Source organism: Rhamphochromis longiceps, linkage group LG8, assembly GCF_057381845.1.
Source record: "Rhamphochromis longiceps isolate RC_006_pf linkage group LG8, R_longiceps_female_GT1.1, whole genome shotgun sequence".
In the NCBI taxonomy this organism is placed as follows: Eukaryota; Metazoa; Chordata; class Actinopteri; order Cichliformes; family Cichlidae; genus Rhamphochromis; species Rhamphochromis longiceps.
The window spans coordinates 29,314,012-29,330,731 of record NC_140564.1 but is presented as its reverse complement, the minus strand read 5'-3'; the positions used below and the strand labels follow the sequence as shown (position 1 = coordinate 29,330,731).

Sequence of the window (16,720 nt, the reverse complement as noted above, 5' to 3'; positions counted from 1 at the left end):
AATATATCTGCTGGACCAAATTAGCAATTCACAGCTGTACTTTTAATTCATTAATTACCCACCAGCTATTGACAAGATGACCACGACAAAATCAAAAATGTTCCATCCATTGGTGAAGTAGTACTGCCGCAGGGCAAAGACCTTCAACACACACTCTCCAGTGAAGACCACAATGAAAGCCACGTTTAACTTAAAGAGGAAATCCTCTTTCTCTGCACTTTGGTCATCTGTTTCCACCATCATGGACACCATATTGAGGCAAATGAGGACCATAATGAAGATGTCAAAGAATTGCTGACTGATGAAGTCAAACACTATGCCCTGGATTAGGTTCTGTAAAGGAGAGGAAGCAAATCGAGAGCAGTGAGGAACAGAAATACAAATCCAGGAAAGTCATTTGGCCTGTTAACACAAGTAGTGTGCAGAAAAGGTGAACATAGCCACGTTATGCATGCCAACGTGAAGCATCATTACTTCTGATGATGTCATTCATACATGCAAGTTTTCCAGTCTTGGACTGATCAACATAAAGCATTGCTAATACAGAAAACTAAAATAATCATAATGTCTTACCGTTGGACGAGGAATTGGCTTCTGTGGCTTCTTGGAACCAAGTTTCTTCATGGCTTCATAGTACTTTTTCTGTTCATCAGTCATAAAGATGTCTTCATCTCCAAAGTGCGGAAAAAGCAGAATTCAAACGTAATTATAGGAATTTAAATAATGTCACAAGTCTATGTGGTTTAAAGTTATAAAATTGTACACTTGAAAATAGGAAAGAAAACACTCAATGCTTTTGCACAGGCACTATTTCAGATGAACAAAGTCTTATACTTATCTTTTTCTTTTGCTGACTAAAGTTATCAATAATGACCCCAATGAAGAGGTTAAGTGTGAAGAAAGAGCCAAAGATAATGAATATGACAAAGTACATGTACATGTAGAGGTTGATTTCGTAGGATGGTTGCTCTTCCACCTAAGTAGAAAAAATACAGGTGAATAAATGCCTAATCATCATCATTTGCTCAGTTACAGGTTGGAAGATTTTCTTCATTTGATTCATCGGATATTTTATAATGTCGGATTGCAATGCATACATGCTCTTCTAAGGAAATAATTGTAATTGGACTCATAGTCGCAATTTATTGCCCCAGATGAGGATTCCTTTATGCAGCTCACCAGAACTTCAAAGACACAAAATCATTACCTCTCTTGAGTCGACAGCAGCATACATGATGTCCATCCAACCTTTAAAAGTTGCCTGCAGTCAGTGAAAACATTTATTTAAAATATGTATCAGTAAATATGACTACTAATTTTCTTTAACTCAAACAAAACACCTCACCACTTGAAGTAGGGACAGGTAGCCTTGTCCAACATTGTCATAGTTGACTTTCATGTTGACCCAGCGGGCCTCCTGTGTCGCTTCTTTGATGGCCATGCAGTCGCTCCGGTTATTGACTTCAGTGATGGGGAAAAGCTCCTCCGATGTGGTGTTGATGCAGCGGTAGAACTTCCCAGCAAACAAATTAACTCCCATGATGCTGAAGATGAGCCAAAAAATCAGACACACCAGTAGCACGTTGAAGATGGAGGGAATTGCTCCAACGAGAGCGTTTACCACCACCTGCCCCACAAGACAAGACTCTGTTTAGAACTTTGCAATAGATATTCAGATTTATTCAATAATTTATTCAGCTGTAAGACCTGAAGTACTGTGCAAAAGCACCCCACATTTCTCTATAATTTGTTAGCAAGATGGGAAATAGGTGGAGCAATTTATTGAAAGGTGCAAATATTCATGAGAGCACAGTATGTAAGTCACAAACAGAGTTTTTAGAACCCTAACAAGATTTCAAGTCAATATTTGGCATTGCCACCTATTTTCTATATTGTAGTCTGAGCTTTCTTAGGCAAGTTTTATTCTGTTTCCTAAAAGGAGTCCTCTGGTCTAGTTCTCCAGGCTTCTTGACTTTTGTTTCGTTCTCTACCAAAATGATCCCAGACTGCATGTCATGTTTTATAGACTCAGCTAAAGAAAAGAGAACATTATGTGCTTTTGCAACAGGCTGCTAGAAACAAAGTGCTTAAAGATACAATTCAAATTGGTTCTTGGCTAAACTGTTATTTGCTGACACACAATACTGATCCTTTGAGTTGGATACATATTTTATACTTGAATGATTTATAGGTCAATCTTAGGTGACTTAACAAACAAATAAACAAAAATAAAAGGAAAGATAAGGTCGGGTACAAGAACCTGACTGAAAATGAGTGAAAAAGCAGCTAATGTCCAAAGAAAAGCTTTGAAAGATCTTCAGAAACAAAGGAAAACTTGCTCAAAAACACTTTAAAATAACAAGAATGTCTGACTCCTTGGAAAGGAAAAAAGAAAAGAAAGAAATGAGTGGTGGTTCAAGACTTTTGCACAGGGCTACAACAATAATCTTACTTAAGTGAATGCATTGATTAGTTAGTCAACTGACTCCGGGAAACTCACCTCAGTCACCTCTGTTACAGCAGCTGTGGTTTAAGCATGCATTCAACAAACACAGTTGGACAAAGCCAGGCAAATTAGTACAAGAGTGCATCAAACATGACAGGTTTGCATCTTCTAAATCAGTGTTAACCATTCAAAATATTATAATGTTAACATTAAGTATTACAAATTCCATATGAAACAAGCATTAGCAGCCAATAACTTACCCTCATCCCTTCAAATCTTGATAGTGCGCGAAGAGGCCTTAGTGCTCTGAGGGTTCTGAGGGATTTGATTGGCCCAAGGTCAGAGAAGCCCATCCAGTTGGCAACTAAACTAATCAGGGAAATCTGTAGCAGAATCAAAACATTTCCCATTCAAGTGCTATCACAAAACCTTTCTGGCATAGGAGATGTATTATCACATACAGGCAAGCAGTGAAACTTACATCTACAATGAAAAAGTCTAGCCAACACCAGGCATTGGTGAAATAGGTCTTGAAGCCATATGCAACCCATTTAAGGAGCATCTCGATGACAAATATGTAGGTGAAAATCTTGTCAGCATACTCCAGAATTATCTTGATCGTTCGGCGCTTTTCTATGTATATATCTTCAAAAGCCTGCCAAAAGAAAACATTATCTACCTAGATATGTGTCATGACAGGATCAGTGTCTTAACGCTATCATAAAAAGGTCATCGTTTCTAAATTTGTTGCTGTTATGACAACACTCACAAGAGCTCCACTGCTGAGGAGGATCATAAAGATTATGAAGGTTTCAAACCAATCATGCTCCACAATAGTAAAGCAGGTCTTGCGGAGGTTCCACCATTTTTTGCCTTTGTCTTGGGTGATGTCCACCATCAGACATGGCCAGCGCCTCACACAGTCTGAGAAAAGTGGAAAGGTTTGCGATTACCTCATAATGTCAGATTACAGAATGGCTACTGAAAAAGACTTCTGTGACTTTTTAGTTTTGCTTATTTAATAAAATTGTTGTTCATACTGTCAGTGAAGCACGCCTCTGGCTCCAGTGGCTCTGGCTCTTCTATTTCCGGTTCAGGCTCAGGTGGTCGATAGTCTGCTGTGCTGCATACTGAAGAATCTTCACTATTCCGAGCACCCATCAGCTAGACAAGAATCACAGTTAAAGTTCAGATGCAAATGCCTTATGCAATCACACAGATGAAAATACTGTTAACTCACTTTGATATTTCCTGGGATACTAATTTGATCTTTCACATTTTCCTGAAACAGCAGACGAACAGAAAACAAACTTTATTAAGCGTTCATAGGAGTTTGAGAAACATCCAGCACACAAGTTTATTGTCCCAAAAATACATTATGGGGATCCTGGGAGCACAGACAAATCCCTTTGAGGTTACGTCAGGAACAACATCCGGTATTATTTATTTTGAGAATAATTATTTTCTTTGCTGCCTTATTTCCAACAGTTACAAAAATATATATATTCTGATGATAGTTAGGATTTATTTTAATGTTTGGTAAATTTCCTAATACAAAGTTCCAATACATGTTTAAGCTATGTTGCCAGTTTGTTAACCAAAGTCGAATTTTACTTATGCTGGATATATATTTCCTGATTAATTGAATTTTAGCTGCAAATTTGAAAACAAAAAAGTCAAGTTGGACTCGTGAATGAATGAATGAATGAATGAATGAATTAACCAATACAATTTATCGTTGGTGGTCAAGAGCTGTTAAAATCTTATTTTGAGATGAATAATAGATCACAAGATGGCAATTATTTGAAATAAACTGTATAAGACTTTGGATAAGAAGTTTTCTTACGGTATTCTGCTGGCTATGTCCCTCATCTAAACTCTCAGAGTGATTATCATCATTGGAATCACTGGTTTCATCTTCATCATCCTCATCGTCCTCTCCCAGATTTTCAAAGTCTGACTCTCCCTGGGCAATTGGCACACTAAGACTAAACTCTCCATCCACAATAAATCCAGAAGGCCGGCCTTCAACTAGGCAATCTGATATCCCATCTGCCAGTTTGAAAGTCTGACTGGTGTCCAAATGGTTCATTTCAATTCCTTCCGTTTTAGGGTCGACGTCATCAGCAGGGCCCTCGTCAGGCTCCTTGGGCTTTCTGCCAAGAGTCCGCAAGATAGTTTGAATGATGAACGCTTTAAACCAGTCGATGAACCGTGTGATCCTGCCGATGGCAATCTGGAGATTGTTCATCTCTCCGTCATCTTCTCCTGCAGAAAGGTTGTCTCCACTGAACGAGCTGAGCAGTAAGGCCAAAAAGAGGTTCAGCACCTGAGTTCAAAGAGTAATGAAGGTAATTAACAGCTTCTTATTGTTCATTTTGTTTAGTGAAAATAAATATTTGACAGTCAAAGTGATGCCTAAAGAAGTGAGAATTAGGAATCATTACTCGACTGCAAAACAGTGATCAAGTTTATATCCAGTGATTAGTGAGTAAAACTGTACTAACTTTGCTGAACCAAACACAAGTTTGGAATAGCTCAAGCAGACATCATATACCATATTGTTCCTGTGACGTCACATCAGTAAATATTATGTGTTCTGCCTCCTGTCTCAGATGCAGCTATCTTTAGTTACTCAAACATGTTATTTGATTTCGCGGCTTCTATTTCCCAGGTTTAGCAGGAGATCATGGTTACATGGACTAGTGGGAATGCTCATCTCGTTTATTCCAGTGTCAGAGATGTCAATAAGAAAATAAAGCTGATGGACAATATGAGCTGCACAAAAACCAAACGCGACAATGAAAGATCGGAAATGGATTTGATGATCTTTGATGAGTGGAAAAAATAACTGTGGTAGAGGTTATAGTGTTTTTCAGGGTCATGTTCCTAGTCTCCTGGAATATAATTCAGGTGATTTGTCAGCTAATTCCATTAGCTTTGTACAGTTCCGGTAACCTGATGAAGTGAGACATTTCTTCCTTGTCTTAGAGGAACAGTGTGGCCTATAGGAAATGTACCCAGTCAATTTCTTGCTGCAAAATAGATTAAAATTTAAAAAAAAAATCTAAACATTTAAAACTCATTACTTTTGGTTTTATCTGAAGGCACAGCCAGCAGCTTGAGCTGATGTTATATTATCATTTGTTTAATAAAAACTATGCATAAAAGCTAGTGGTGATTTCATGCTCATTCAACTAAAGAAAATACTCTGCGTGATTCTCAGTTCAAAATAAGCCCCTCCCTCTGAGCCAAGTTTATTCTAATTGGCTGCCCATCTCACACAGAATGATCATCCACCATTCTAACAGTAATGTATGACATAAAATAAATAAAAACATAATAAGTCCCCTTTAAATCTTCTCTGCTCCATATGCTGTGGTGTTGATGGCTCAATATGATTACCTCTACATCGATTAGAGTTCAATCTGCTATCAAATGACTTCTCTTTTACACCCAGACGCACTGCCACCTGAGCTGTGCTCGCTCAGCTGTCCGCGTTTGTTCCATCAGTGGCAGCATGCTTACTTGAGCCGGATCTTAGCGCATACTCAAGGTCAAAACCACTGTTTGGTAGCTTAAGTCATTAGATTTAAATAGAAACCCCCTCCCATGAACCTTGTAAGTATATTATTTGCCTCATTATTAGAGAAAAAAGTGTACATTCATGTGTTAAGTAAGCATGCTCAGGTTTAACAGTGGGTAAGTAACTTTAAGATCCAAGAAGCCTCAACAATTTTGGCACAGCATGCCTAACACAATACTTCAAACCTTGATGATGAGCCATTTCCTTTTCATTTCTATGAATAACCTGATAGGAAATGGATTTGGCTCTAGTCATTAAATATGATGCTGAAATGATGTCTGACAGTGATGGTCTGTATGGCCTTGTTTCGTGAGGCCAAGATAAAAAGGTCAGGGGGCAGCGTTTTCATGCTACAGACACTCAGAATTCTTCAGAAAGCATTACAAACCCTGAAGCCTCATCACTCTCAATCAGTTCAAAGGCTGTTCTGTTAAATTGTATATGTTGGACTGAAACAATCTCCTGGGAAATAAATGTCACTCTGACACATGTCATTCATCTAGATCCCCAGTTGGGCAATGAGTCCAATCAAACAACAAAAACTGCTCAGGAGCAGCTTGAGGAACATGAAAAATCTCAAAACACCCGTGAGAGGTGCCATAACAAGCCTGATCCATGGATACTATGCAACAACCCACAGAACACAGAGGATCTGAAGTCTCGAACCACAGGGGTGAGGAGGTCAGGTGATCCTGCACTGATGGGTCAAAATTTTCTTGGCTGCACGACTGGGGCATGCACGGTATAAGAGAGGTTGTTTTAATCTTTTGGCTGATCCGCATAAACAGTTCTTTCCTCCAGCTCCAACAAAAAAAAGTTTCACAAGTTTTTCCTTAACATACTCAAATATTTACTTCACAATCTCCTAGATGGATCACTGAAATAACTAAGACTTTCTTTCTTCAATCTTCAGTCTGAAGATAGCATGCAGTTGTTGGACTCACCACTAGGTTTCCAATGACCATGACCAACATGAAGACAACTAAACACATCCCAGTTCCGGCAACCTCCATGCAGTCCCACATAGTCTCGATCCACTCCCCACACAGGATGCGAAACACGATAAGAAATGAGTGGAAGAAGTCGTTCATGTGCCAGCGCGGCAATTCACAGTCCAAGGAGATCTTGCACACGCAGTCGTTGTAGTTCTTGCCAAAGAGCTGCATGCCCACGACGGCAAAAATGAAGACGATGATGGCCAGCACCAAAGTCAGGTTTCCTAAAGCCCCTACTGAGTTACCGATGATCTTGATGAGCATGTTGAGAGTGGGCCAGGACTTTGCCAGTTTGAAAACTCGAAGCTGTCACCAAACATGGGACAAAAATAAATAAAAACATTTAGTAATAGCAGAGCAGGTAATTCCACTGTGTTAAACTGATGCAAAGAAATTTAATCAGTGTGTCTCACCAGACGGAATGATCTGAGGACTGACAGACCCTGAACATTTGCCAGCCCCAACTCCACCAGACTGAGTGTAACAATGATGCTGTCGAATATGTTCCAGCCAACTTGAAAGTAGTAGTAGGGATCCATAGCAATAAGCTTGAAGACCATTTCTGCTGTGAAAATACCTGTAAAAACCTTTTAAAAAAAGATAAATGTTTTTTTCACCCCTTAAATCTGAGCAATGTCTTTAAAGTATTTTAAAATGTTAGGCAGCACATACCAGATTCCCCACTGACAGCATATAGTCAAACTCCGGGGTCATGGGGTAGTGCTCCATGGCCATGAAGAGGGTGTTGAGCACAATGCAGATAGTGATAGCCAGGTCAACAAAAGGGTCCATCACAACAAAGTATACTCGCTTTTTAAAGACCACCCAGGGGGTACAGCAGTCCCACTTCAGGAAAAGGTCAGCAAATTTGTACCAGCCAGGTGGGCATGGCCTCTGAGCCTCCTCCAACTCTAGAGAAAGAGGCAGAAAACAAAAGGTAATATTAAACCTCACTTAAACCTAAACTTTCAACCTAAAGTCCAAGTCTTGTTGCTTCAGGTTATAGCTGTGCTGAAATAGATCTAGCTTAACACCATGTTTGACAGGAATCTCTGCTACACACAATATATTTAGCCTCGTTATGATAAGCTCAAGACAACTCCACTGTATCGGCCTTGGATAAATTAATGAACAATGTTAACAACTGCTTGATAATCTTAGGAATTATTGCTCACACCAGAGCACCTAATGCTAAGCCTTGTGTATTTCTTCTTCACCCCCAGTGGCACCCGACACTTCCAGATGCCAGATTTCTCCACGCAGTATAAAAAAAAAACATTACCCCAAAATAGAGGTTATGTTGTTGTGCCCTCAGCTTACATTAATCAAAGCTAAACAACATATCCTAATTTTGTTAGTGTGATATCAATATTGTGTGTGTTTGGTGCTGTACCTTCCATGGCAGCTGCAGTGAGCACAGTCAGAGCACTAGCAGTTCTCTCTGCCATGCATGGTTCATCCAGTTGAAGCATGCTGTGAACGGAGCCCAGTGACTTCTCTCTGCATTCATAATCCATGGCAGACTGTAAAATAGCATAGCATAGCATAGAGTCTTTATTTAAACGCACTTTATATCCAACAATGTTGACCAAAGTGCTACAAATATAGTTTGAGAATTTCTCAAAACACATAAGTCAAGGTATGCAATTGCAGATGGACAAGGCAAAGGTTTTTAAAAACACTCATACAGGCACCACTAACTATAGCTTACCTCGTTCATGGTAGGCGCTCTGATCATCAGACGTGGAATAATTCTCCCATTGCAATCTTTGACAATTTCATCACGGTCAAGGCTCTGTTCGTCATCTGCCAAATCAGACCCAGTGTGATGGCTGAGCGAGTTCTTGCTGGTTAGAGTGCCTTGGCTACCAAGCATCTTAGCCTGATTGGCAGAAGATAAGTCATTCAGTAAGAAGTCTTTGTTATTGCATTGGACAGTTTATAAAACCCCTTAAAAGATGGCTCGGCTGTAATTTTACAGTATAAAATATTACTTTATTATAATTTAGTACTGAATAGGTGACATTCCATGTCCCATCTGCTAGTCTTGGTAGCCAGGGATCGGTCCATCAGGGACACCGCTCCTGGCCACCACCCGGCTCACAATGCACCTGACCCCAACGGTGCCTCCTGCAGGAGGTGGTCCTGCAGAAAGATGGGTCTTCCTGCAGGATGGGTCAGGAAGATGGCCACCAGACGCTTGCCCTCGGGCAAACTCTCCGGACCTGGCTCCAGAGTGGGGCCCTGGTAACCCTATCCCAAGCAGGGTGAACTGTTCCCTAGGTGTTCTTCTCATAGGGGTCTTCTGAATTGCTCTTTGTCTGGTCCCTCACCCAGGACCAATTTGCTATAAGAGACCCTACCAGGGGGCAGAAGCCCCTGGACAACATAGCCCCTGGGAGCCCTGGAACACAAAACTCCCTACACCATGATAAGGTAGCGATTCCCTACTCTCACCTATGGTCAACCAAAAAAAGAAATTGGAAAAGCTACACTACTGTGGGTAGTGACCGAAAGAACAAGATCGCGGATACAGGTGGCAGAAATGGGCTTCCTCCGAAGGGTGGATGGCATCTCCCTTTGAAATAGGGTGAGAAGTTCAAGGTGAGAAGTTCAGGGAGGAGATCAGAGTAGAGCCGCTGCTCTTCCACATCGAAAGGAGCCAGCTGAGGTGGTTCGGGCATCTGACAAGGATGCCTACTGGGCCCTCCTGGTTGAGGAGTTCCAGGCATGTCCCACAGGGAGGAGGCCCTGGGGCAGACCCAGGAAACACTGGAGAGATTATATCTCTCGGCTGGCCTGGGAACGCCTTGGTGTTCCCCCGGACAAGCTGGAGGAGGTGGCTGGGGAGAGGGAGGTCTGGGCTTCTCTGCTTAGGCTGCTGCCCCCGCAACCCAGCCCCGGTTAAGCAGAAGAAGGTGGAAGGATGGATGGATAATACTGAATAAAAAGAAGAAAACAAAGTTTTTACTATGAGCCATAGGATGGCAAAAACCAGTACTGGGATTTTGGCTAAAAGGCTTGAAGGTGAGACTAGTTTTGACCTGTAATAATACTCTAAACGTTTGAACACGTGGACAGCATGGGAAGTTATTGTAAAGTAATATAAATTTGGCAATGAGTCAGGGATTGCTGGGACACTAAATCCAAATAGTTGTGGTTAAAAGTGGTTGTTGTGGCACATATTTGTGTCTTATACACTTTGCATATTCAGTTTTATTTTGAATTTGATCCAGGCAAAGACCAATCTCTTCCAGTCATCCAGGAGGAATTTAGTGTTAATCAGTGCATTTTTCAGGAAGGAAAAAGCACCACGTCACAAGGCAAAGTAAATAATAGTTTGAATCTATGACCAAGAGTCTCCCTAGATCACATCCCTTGAAAAGCATCCGGTGCCAGAAAGAACTGCATATAAAGAAGGAGGTTCAACACTGTAAATACTGTCTCTGTGCATAAGTTTGATTTATTTGCCAATAATAGTCTTTGAAACTTGCATCAAAAATGCTTTTGATTGTTTTTGGAAAAAATAATAAATCAAGCAAATGGAACACAAATTTGTTTGCCATTTGTTTTAATCAGTTTTTGAACTAATTCTGATTTCAGTGTAACAGGCCGGTGCAAGTTACCTGCTCTTGATTCTTGACTTGCTCTAGTAGTCGCTGGAACTCCTCCTCTTTTTCGATGGCCTCTTGCCGAGTTGCCTGATTCTGTTCGTCATAAGCCATGGCTACCACAGCCAGGATAAGATTGATGAGGTAGAAGGAGCCCAGAAAGATAACGACTACAAAGAACATCATGTATGTCCTACCAGCTGCCCTCATGATCTGTTTTAAGAACAGAAAAGAAGCTACGAGGACTAAGGACAAATTTCTTCACAATACATTTTTAAAATTAAAGCATAAACTGTAATGAAGCAAATGAAAGAAGAGCCAACCAGCTGGAAAAGGTTCTCCCAGTAGTCCTGGGTCATGAGCCTGAAGAGGGCAAGGAAGGCCCAGCCAAAAGAATCAAAGCTGGTGTAGCCAAAGTTTGGGTTCCTCCCAGCCTTCATGCATGTGTATCCTTCGGGGCACTTCCTGTCAGCAGAGAAGAAAAGTTATCCAACTACATCTGGACTCCCAGCCTCCAAATCACACTTGCAACCTTTCTAAAACTTCAGTTAAGGCTCATGTCTGGACTGAAACTCCAGTACCCCAAATAAAAGACAAAATTAGCACTGTAGCATCTTTGTGGTGATACGCACCCAGCATCGGAGCTGTTTCCACAAATCAGAGCATCTTGGCTGCCTTCCAGAAAGTAGTGATTCTCTATAATCAACCAAAAAAAGAAATTGGAAAAGCTACACCTTTACACCACTGTGGACAATATTGATTTAAAATTACAGATGAAAAACTTAGAGATTAGATGAAAAATACCTGAGTTTTCAATATATTCAGTGAAATTGAAGGTGCTGTTGGTATATGTATCATTTAAGCCAATGGTGTCGTTGAAGTCCACTGTGTTATTGGATGAAGAGGTGCCGTTAAAGATTTCAAACATGGTGTCATTTGTTTGGATGGGCCATCGCACACATTTCTGTCGCAGGTTTCCCATAAAAAGCTGAAGACCAACGAGTGCAAAAACCGCAAGGGCGAAGACTGTCAGAATCATCACGTCCCCCATTTTCTTCACTGACTGGATCAAAGCAGCCACAATTGTTTTCAAACCTGACAAAACACAATTGATACATGAGTGGTCTATATTTGGAAGTCTCAAAAACCAGTAAAAATAATGTGTACTGAGTGGAGTTAAACTATTAGTGTTATATTAAAACAGAACGCATACCAGGAATCACAGTAATTGTTTTAAGGGCTCGAAGCACACGAAATGTCCTCAGAGCAGACACATTGCCGAGGTCAACGAATTCAGTGACGTAACTGGGAAAAGGCACAAACATATCAAGGAAATGGTTTCCGTGCCACCCGATGTAAGCAGAGGTCTCATCATAAAACATAAAAATAAAACAAAAACATTGGCAGCGGCCAGCGGTACTCTGTGTTTGTGTGTTTCCGATTTTTAATAGATACACCTGTGGTAATTTGAAAATCCTAGGTGACTTCCTTCTTGAATTATCACATTCACAAACTTGGGTGTCTATGTTGCCCACCCTCCCGGCAAGGTGACGACAATACCCCATCAGAATTTTACAGCCGAGGTGTAAAAAGGGAACCACACTAGCAGCTAATAAGACAGGTACACTGTTCTGATGTAATGAAGCAAATGGAAAAACATTTGGTTTTAGTCAATCTTTTACTAAAACCAAATGTCTTTGTTGGATAACCTTCAGTGGTTATATTGCACCAGCAAAAAGGGTGGAGTTCCTACTGTCATTTAAGTACTAACAACTATTTACCAAATGCATCTACATAGTTTAAATAAACACACAAGCAGATACTTACGCCATGCTGATCACCATGAAATCCAGCCAATTCCATGGATCTCGAAGGAATGTAAAAGATCCAACACAGAAACCTCGAGACAACACTTTAACTGTTGCCTCAAAGGTATAAATACCAGTAAAGACATACCTACAAAGAAAATAATCAGAATTAATTATCCAAACTACTGTGTGAGGTGTGACGTGTGAATAATCAGTGATGAGCTACTTACTCAACAGTTTTACTCCATGCTGGTGGGTTGCTCATTGTCATGAACACGCAATTCGATAGAATTGTAATCATGATGAACATGCTAAATAATTTAAGTCAGGATTAAGGAAGCGTACAAGAATACTGTCACACCATTCAAACTAAAATACACTCAATAAATCAAAAGGATATGAATGTATGAGAATTTTGATGGCTCCTCTCCTAACCAAACTAAAGGGGCTCAGAATGTTGCACGCCGGTTCTGCGTTGAACCTGAAGATCGTGTTTCCTTTGGTGATCACAATGAATGTCTGAAAAACACAAAATTATCTATGAAGTTTGTAATTTTTTGCACAAAAAACAACATTTCAATTAATTCTCTAAGAGACCCTGCATGGAGCTGCAATGACACATTTTAAGATACAGTCGAGTTTATTAGAGCCTGAGTGTGCAATGTGTTTGTGTGCTTCAGCAGAGCTTTTTCTTCCATGTGTGCTCATACTGACTTTCTGTGTTTCATAGAAGGGGTCTATGTCCTCCAGGGGTGTGTTGAGCAGCTCTGGTGGAGGGTCCCCAAAGATCATGGGCAGACCCTTGCCTGCCTCCAGATCAGCATTCGGGGTTGCTGGTTCCTCGTCATCAGCCTTTACTTCTGCTGCCTTTTTCCTTTCCTCCTCGAGCCTCTTGATCTTCGCCAGTGATTCCAGAGTAAAGGGGCGAAACGCATCGGTGCCTGGGGGAGGAAGCAGCAGCACCATCTTTGCATTGCGAAGGGATACCGCCTTGCCGGGGTTTCCCTAGAAGGAGCTGGTGGGAGGACAGTGAATGAACAGAGAGAATATAAAACAACCATAGATTTTTAAATAGGTCCAGGTGTCACATGCAGATAGGACATACAAAAACCTTCAACACAAAGCAAATCAAAACATGAGCTTTACAAATTTACATAACCCGTATAACATTGCCTTTTCTAACTAACAATATGCATCAGATGCCCAGGTGAACTCTTGTTTGTCTTGACTGTTGTGCATCTTGGGTTCTTGGGTCTGACTTCTTGTCCTCCTCGGCTGCTCTGTGCAGCTTGTGCAGTGCTATTTTAAGTGTCACTGAGCAGAGAGCCACTTTAAGGATGCTTCTAAAACTCATTCAGGTGGAACTTAAAAAGCAGTTTTGAATGGTTGCAATCAGCTCAAGCAGCCTCATCAGATCCACAATGTGATGCAGATGTAAACAATAACTAAAGGTTAAAGGTTGACTGAAACCTCAGTGTGTAGTTTAACAGTCTTGTGATTTATAAAACTGCTTCTCTGCCTGCTACTTTACAAACATGTTATACATGTTATAAATGTAATAACCTTAAAAAAAAGATTTATGAACACTTGTTGCAACTTTACGATAACCTTCAAAATGATGGTTTACAAACCAATTATGGACCAAATACACCAGTAAACATTAGGAGTTGTTGTACATTTGCTGATACACTCAGTGCCAAATGTAACTCAAATAACTCATTATAACCAAGGCATGCAGAACACCACCTCCAAACACATAGCATATCAAACCTTCAAGCAGATGGGCTACAGTGGTGGCACTCCTGTCAGCTAAGAACAGAAAACTTAAGGCTATAATTCACACACAAAAAAACTGCATAATAAAAGACTGGAAATATGATGCCTGGTCTAAGCATTCTTGATTTGTGCTGCAATGGACATGAAAGCATGGATCCATCCTGGCTTGTATCAATGATTCAGGCTGGTGGTGGTGGTGGTGTAATAGTGTGGGGGATATTTTCTTGGTCCACTTTGGGCCCTTCAATGGCAGGAAAGCATTGTTTAAAGTATTGTTGCTGTCTAAGTCCAATCTTTTACAGCAACAGTAAATGGATGGACTGGTACTTATATAGCAGCTTTCTTCTCAGAATAAGACCTCAAGGAGTTTTGTATTACGTGCCTCATTCACCCATTAGTACACAGTGCTTTTATCTACACCTAAGCACTTTTACCTAACATTCACTCACTCACAAGCCAATGGATGCAACTCAGGGATCAGAGGGGATCAATCCACCAACCTTCTAATTGGTAGATAAACAACTCTTCCACCTGAGCCCTAGCCACAGTTGCCCCAGCTGTTTGCCCACCCTCTGATGCCTACTTACAGCAGGAGAGTGTGCCATGTCACAGAGCTCAAATCATTTCAAACTAGTTTCTTGAACATGACAATGAGTTCTAAAAAGCATCCTCAGTCTCTAGATCTCAATCCAACAGAGCACCTTTGGGATATGGTGAAACAGGAGATTCATTCATGCATGAGCAGCCAACAAATCTGCAACAACTGTGTGATGTGGTTGCCTCAATTTGGACCACAATCACTGAGAAAGGTTTTCAGCATGCCTTTGGATCCATGGCATAAAGAACTGAGGTGGTTCTGAAGGCAAAAAGAGGATTCAACCCAGAACTAGCAAAGGTATATCTAGGCTGTGTACATTTTACTGACAAAGATAGGAAATGGCTGGACCTTTGCAAAAGCACATAAACCTATGATGATCTGAAGCCAAATGTAAACACGCCCTGCATTTCTCTACATATGTCCTAAATACAAAGAATTAATTATAGGTCTTAGTTGCTCTAATGTGTGTCCAAACACCTCACCATCTCTCATTTCTGCCTTCTACCTTCTGCTTTACATCTTCAGCCCAGCACTGCCCCCTCACCTCACCCTCCTCGCCCACCACTGCACCACAAGCAGTTAAAAGTGACCATATGGTAGCAAAATGATTAGACAGACTTAGGACAGGGTCCTGGACTTTCCCACCACTCTAAAGATACCGTGACATTAGTTGTCTACATCGGATTACTTATTACCTTAGCAGGCGCTTCACATCAGGTCCAAGCAGCATTTTCTTACATCCTTTGATGTGTTTAGCAGCCAGAGGAGATCACTTTTGTCTGCAGGAGCTAAAGTTAGCTCCCACTGTGCTGGACATGATCATTTATTAAATCAAATATATGTCTCTATATGACTAATGAATAAGACGAATAACATCAGCATCCTACAGAATAAATAAACATTTCCCCTTAGGAATTTGCCCAAGAACAACAATATTAATATACAGTTATATGCTAATTTCAAGTAGGAAAACAAAGCATAACTGGAGCCTTAAACTGAAAAGAATAATTAATACAATCTAAGAAACACACTGTCTACAAGTCAAGTACCAAAAGTTTGGATTTTCTTAAATAAGGCTGCACAAGAAGGAATTACATAACACCAAATCACCAAAACAGGCAACGAAGACTGTACAAAGAAAAAGGTTCTTGAGTTCACATACATAAGTCAACATGATGGCATAAACAGACTGATGCACTGATCAAAGACGTGAACGTGCAGTTATACTTGCTCGAACCACTTCACTCGAACATAAAATTCTGCATTCACACACATGTGAAGACACGCACACGCTCGCACAGATACGGTGGCTGCCCAGCTGCTACAGGCAATCAAGACGGAGCGTCATGTTACAGAAGCCCGATGACTCTGCTCATTCCTTCCTGGCTGAGTCTTTGCCCTGTGCCTTACATCCCTCCGATAAACAGGACAGCATGCCAACTTATCTTACCACGCTTCTTCTCTTTACCTTCTATTAAACCCAAGGCCCCCAAATATACAGTAAGCTTCCACGTCTGCACCCTTACCAAACCCACCCACTATTCCGCCACATGGCATTTGAGACTCTCGTTCTTTCATTCAGTCATTACCATCTTTACCCTATCACTCATCAAACTCATTACCCTATCACCATCTTTTCTCCTAATCACAACAAAACACAAACCAGACTAACTCTGTGGTCCCCTGAAATAATACCAATAAATTGGTCTGCATGTCCTTTATTTATGACCATTCACCTATAAAACCAGGCTATTTCAGTTGGGCAGATCTGCACCTACCCAGTAATCCCTTCACACCCCCTTCTTAGCGCCAGTTTCCTCTCTCATCATCCCGTTTCAAAACCCCCATTTTGGACCCCGAGGGCCTCGCTGCTCGCGACCCTAAAATACACATCGTGAGA

The 16,720-nt window shown here is 40.9% G+C and overlaps 1 protein-coding gene across 1 annotated transcript in view; it reads right to left on the bottom strand.

Annotated features, from left to right (window-relative positions):
• scn4aa (sodium channel, voltage-gated, type IV, alpha, a) overlaps window positions 1–16,720 on the bottom strand; it is a 32,195-nt gene that overhangs the window by 5,623 nt on the left and 9,852 nt on the right. Inside the window, exons 2-26 of the mRNA XM_085416940.1 lie at window positions 13,161–13,461; window positions 12,847–12,965; window positions 12,677–12,766; window positions 12,466–12,594; window positions 11,852–11,943; window positions 11,443–11,733; window positions 11,271–11,334; window positions 10,962–11,103; window positions 10,654–10,851; window positions 8,739–8,909; window positions 8,421–8,550; window positions 7,700–7,938; window positions 7,441–7,614; window positions 6,977–7,333; window positions 4,293–4,775; window positions 3,687–3,728; window positions 3,487–3,610; window positions 3,216–3,370; window positions 2,928–3,101; window positions 2,707–2,829; window positions 1,346–1,627; window positions 1,208–1,261; window positions 839–976; window positions 574–678; window positions 63–333 (exon numbers count right to left, since the gene is read on the bottom strand). Of these exons, the coding sequence (XP_085273066.1) occupies window positions 63–333; window positions 574–678; window positions 839–976; window positions 1,208–1,261; window positions 1,346–1,627; window positions 2,707–2,829; window positions 2,928–3,101; window positions 3,216–3,370; window positions 3,487–3,610; window positions 3,687–3,728; window positions 4,293–4,775; window positions 6,977–7,333; window positions 7,441–7,614; window positions 7,700–7,938; window positions 8,421–8,550; window positions 8,739–8,909; window positions 10,654–10,851; window positions 10,962–11,103; window positions 11,271–11,334; window positions 11,443–11,733; window positions 11,852–11,943; window positions 12,466–12,594; window positions 12,677–12,766; window positions 12,847–12,965; window positions 13,161–13,412 (4,399 nt within the window). The 5' untranslated portion in view covers window positions 13,413–13,461. The remainder of the gene's footprint in view (window positions 1–62; window positions 334–573; window positions 679–838; window positions 977–1,207; window positions 1,262–1,345; window positions 1,628–2,706; window positions 2,830–2,927; window positions 3,102–3,215; window positions 3,371–3,486; window positions 3,611–3,686; window positions 3,729–4,292; window positions 4,776–6,976; window positions 7,334–7,440; window positions 7,615–7,699; window positions 7,939–8,420; window positions 8,551–8,738; window positions 8,910–10,653; window positions 10,852–10,961; window positions 11,104–11,270; window positions 11,335–11,442; window positions 11,734–11,851; window positions 11,944–12,465; window positions 12,595–12,676; window positions 12,767–12,846; window positions 12,966–13,160; window positions 13,462–16,720) is intronic.